This window comes from Orycteropus afer, unplaced genomic scaffold, assembly GCF_000298275.1.
Source record: "Orycteropus afer afer isolate SDZICR_OR568_19922 unplaced genomic scaffold, OryAfe1.0 scaffold00259, whole genome shotgun sequence".
In the NCBI taxonomy this organism is placed as follows: domain Eukaryota; kingdom Metazoa; phylum Chordata; class Mammalia; order Tubulidentata; family Orycteropodidae; genus Orycteropus; species Orycteropus afer.
Window position 1 is genome coordinate 672,773 of NW_006921846.1, and position 4,756 is coordinate 677,528.

The window sequence follows — 4,756 nt, forward strand, 5'->3', positions numbered from 1 at the left end:
ATTTTCTAAGGGCTGTGATGAAAGAATTTCTTTTAATTAAATAAATGAGAACAAAATAATAGATATAATAGTAATTTAATTTCCTATTTACCTGCCATGTGAGGGGTGATAATGGTGAATTTACTTCATCTGCTAAGACACTGAAAAATTAAAGATGCTTTAATATATTAAAGTCTGTATAATTATCCATAGGTATAGTTTATAAACTTAATAAAGTTATCCATTTTTACTAACAATCTAAAGAACTTATCCAAGATTATGTTTTGAACTAATACCACGAAGATTAAAGTTGACAAAGTATATTTAAGTTTCCAATAACTGATATTCCTCAGAAAATATCAAAATGGCTTTGTCTCATATCAACTCTATGCATAGGACTACTACAAGCACATTGTAGAGGTCAAAAGAAATAGAATGCTTAGACTCATATGATCATAGACAAGACAGAATATTTGTGATATTAAAATCATACCTAAAACCAAAAGAAAAAAAATCAAGTAATTTCTTTTGGCTAAACTACCAAGAGCTCAAGGGAGTAATTCTTTTTCACCAATTGAATTACTGATTATTTTCCCCAACCCTTCCTTTCTGAAACAAAATGGGCTACAGACAAAAAAGAAATTTATTTCTTTCTTTGTTAGTATAAAGGCAGACTGTGCCTATTGTGAGTTAAAAGATTTGAAAAAAAAGAGCCCTTGGAAAATATACATAAAATATCCACTATAGTTGCTATTATTCAACACTCCCGTGGAATGTCTCTACTACACAGTAAAAAAAAAGGAAATAGCATAAAATTTAGAGAGAAAGAATTAGATTTTCAAAATTTATAGAACATATTATTACCCAAGAGGCAAAAAAAAAAAAAAACCCTAAAAAAATCCATTATCATATTAAGAGAAGTAATATGCCCAGTTCTAAAAATATATATAGAAAAGTTAATAATTTTATATACCAACTATAACCAATTATAAAATATATTTGCAAAAATCTCATTCATAAAAGGAAGGAAAAGCATAGAATACTTAAGAAGAAATTTAACTAGACATGTTCAAGACTTGGGAGCTCTGGTGGAATAGTGCCTAAAGCATTTGACTGCTAATCAGAAGGCTGGTGGTTCAAACCCACCAGCCACTCCTCCGAAAGAAGATTGGGTAATCTACTGCCATAGTGATACCACCTCGGAAAACCCAAGGAGGGGTCGCTATGAGTCGGGTCTGGCTCGATGACACATAACAACAACAACAACAACAACAACTAATAAATAAGTACAGAATGTACATTCTTTCAAGTTCTAACAGAACTTTTACCATGATAGACCAATATTCTTAGGCATAAAAAAAAAAAACTAAAATACATTTAAACGATTCAATTCATAACAAACCATTTCTTCTGACCATAAGAGACAAAAAAAATCAATCACAAAGAAACACAAATGGATAATAAATCAACTTCACTGATTTAATCAATGAAATGAAAAATTGAGCACTGGGATATAATTTTTTCTTATAAGATTGGCAAAGATTAGATTGATTGCTAATGTACAGTGTTAACAAGTATGGTGGTAAAGATATCCATGTATTACTTTTCAGAATATAAACTGGTACAAACTTCTGGATGGAAAGTATATCAGAAGGTTTAAATGTATGCTCATGTTTGACACATTAGTAACAGTCCCTAACATTTAACTTAAGGGAAAAATACAAAGCCATAAAATATATAAGGAAGTTCATCCCAATGTACATTTATATTTAGTAGATATGTAAAACTCATCTATAGTTCACTGTACTAGTCTTTGTTTTTGTACTAGTCTTTGAAATATAATTTTAAAAATCATCTATATTAAGTGAGCTCTGGTAGCGTAGAGGCTAATGCACTTGACTGCTAACCAGAAGGCTGGCGGTTCAAACCCACCAGCCATTCCTCGGAAGTAAGGTTGGGCAATCTATTTCCGTAGTGATACTGCCTTGGAAACCCAAGGAGGGGTCGGTGTGAGTCGGGTCCGACTCGACAGCATATAGAAACAACAAACAGTATATCTAGTATGATCTTATTTTTGTTAAGAAAAATGTATGTGTGAAATTTTCTGCATGTACATGTGGTGGTGGGTGTGCTTGCCTATGCACCAGTGGGGGAAAAAATGTCAGAATTTATTTAGAAAACACATGTGTTTTTTGCATTTGTGGCAAATATATTTCAATTCTTTTAAGCATACAGCTAGGATTCAGACTGCTGGGTCATATGGCAGTTCTATGTTTAACTTTCTGAGGACCCACTGGAATATTTTCCACCATGCCTGTACCATTTTGCATTCCCACCAGCAATCAATGAGGATTCCAATTTCTCCACATCCTCGCCAACACAAACAGGTGATTTGTTAATATCACCATTTTCTCTGTTTTTCTGTGTTAAAACCTTTAGGAGATCATGTAGCATTTTTTTTTTTTAATTATGAGGAAAAAACATGACAGAGCTATTTCTTTTCAGAATTAAAAAAAAGGTGAGAACTGGAAAATGAAGAATGATTAAGAACAAATATAAGAAAAAGGAAGACTAAGAAAAGAAGCACATTAAAATAGTGCTTCAACAGCTAATAATGTATTTAAAACAATTTCTATTTGCTAATGAGCACTGTTCTAAGCATATTATATATATTACACATTTAATCCTCACCATAACCCTGAGGTAAATATTACTGTCATTCATGTTTTACTAAGATAAATGAAGCTCAAAGGAAACAAACTATTTCTCAAGAGATAGCTCCAGGAGCCACACTCAGACAGTATGATCCCAAGAACAAGCATTCTTAGCCACTATGTTATTCTATGCCACTGTAAGAAAGGCAAATTGAAAGAAATAATAAGGTAACTAACATTTACTAAGCACTTAGGTACCAGGTACTCTGGCTAATTTAAAAACTCACCCATATCCTCATAGCTATTAAGTGCTAAAGGTAGAATTCTGACCCAAATCTTACTTCAAGGGCCATGCTCTTTCAACTATGCCCAGTCATGCCAACCAATTAATTTCTCAACTTCTCAGTATGTTTATCACAACTGCCTTGTATGTCTGTAATGACTAAGGGTTCATGCTGACTGCTAGAAGTCGCTAGGGATCTGGAAGAGCAATGCACTGAGATCATTACTATGTATTACACCACCGCCCAGACTTCTCAAGGGAGACTGCTTACTCACTTAAAACCTAACTATCCAGTGTTTTTCCAGGTCTCTCCCACAAGTCTCAGTGCTGCCTAATGTCATCAACAAAGAATCATTCATATTAGTTGTGGATTTACATATTCAAAAGCCCCCTTTGGAGTACAGACACACCTAAAACACCAACATAAGACCACACCAATCACTAACTTCCTCGGGCTGGGTCCATGGCTATCTTCATCACTGTTGTATTTCTCAACACAATACTGTTCCTGGTACTCATCACCTCAATCTGTTTCCCCAATTCATTAACTCAATGAGTATCTATTGAGCATCTACTACATGCCATGTACTGTGCCAGGTGGATGAATACAGCAGAATATAAAGTCTTTAATCTTAAGGAATTATACTGTAATATGTCCAAAGGATAGTAGGATGGTAATGACAAACAATAAGAAAGTAAATATTCAGAATTTCAGAAGATATTAAGTTCTATGGAGAAAAACATAGCAGAGAACAGGAAATAGGGCGAGAGTTGTGAGAGAGGCAAGCTCTTTTAGATAAGTTGATCAGGGAACACCTTGCTAATTAACTAACATTTGAGCAGAAAACTGAAGGCAAAGGAATATGTCATGTGGTTATCTGGGTGAAAACCATTCCAGGTAGAAGCAAAAGCCTTTAAAAGGGAAAGTGCTTTAATTTTTTGAAATTCAGCAAAGAAGCCAGCTTAGCTAGAGTAGAATTACTAGGAAGAGAAAGACAACAGAAAGTCAGCTAAAGCCTTGCAGGGACATAAAGGACTGAGGCTTTTATTCTGAATGAGATAGCTTCCTATTAAAGAATTACGAAGCAGAATGGCATGATCTGACTTACTTTTTAAAAATACCAATTTAATGTAGAATCTGCAAAACACCACATAATGTGGATGAACTTGGAGGACATTATGCTGATTGAAATAAGTCAATCACCAAAGGACAAATATTGTATTAGTCCGTTATTGTAAAAGTCAAGGAAACATTTATCTATAGAAGGACATCTTCTTTGTTGGTTACCAGGGATGGGAGGGGAGAGTAGGGAATACTGTTAGATAGATAGAGATAAGTTTTGATTTGGGTGACGAGAAGGGAAATGTACCAAATGTGAGTGATCAATATAGTGGCATTGAGGAAGAGAAAGACATAGAGAGGTACGTGGGAAGTACAGACAACAAAGATGAACCCTTTTGCGCATACAGTATGGCATGGTCAGTGAAGGCAAACTCAGGTATATGGGTTGATAGATGGGTGTACAGGCTGAACTATTAGGTATGTCTATGAAATGGGGAGTGTACCCAAGAACATATATAGGGTTGGCAGACAATGGTCCTATATCTTTATGTGTCTGATCTGAATTCCAAAGTGTATAGTGGAGCTGACAAGGGGCAAGGTTGCAGTCACTGCTTGGTCACAGCCAGCTACCCAGAGGGACCGAGTAGTTGAACCTGTGGCCTCAGGACCATAGTCTCAGAGGACATCAAGCTCAATTGGCATAACATACTACACAAAACATTTTTCCACCTCCTACTGTGGCAAGTAGCGACTGAGATCTTAAAAGCTTGCAAGCTG

The 4,756-nt window shown here is 35.1% G+C and overlaps 1 protein-coding gene across 1 annotated transcript in view; it reads right to left on the reverse strand.

Moving 5' to 3' along the window:
* LRCH2 (leucine rich repeats and calponin homology domain containing 2) overlaps positions 1–4,756 on the reverse strand; it is a 134,098-nt gene that overhangs the window by 18,865 nt on the left and 110,477 nt on the right. Inside the window, exon 12 of the mRNA XM_007949990.1 lies at positions 92–140. Within this exon, the coding sequence (XP_007948181.1) occupies positions 92–140 (49 nt within the window). The remainder of the gene's footprint in view (positions 1–91; positions 141–4,756) is intronic.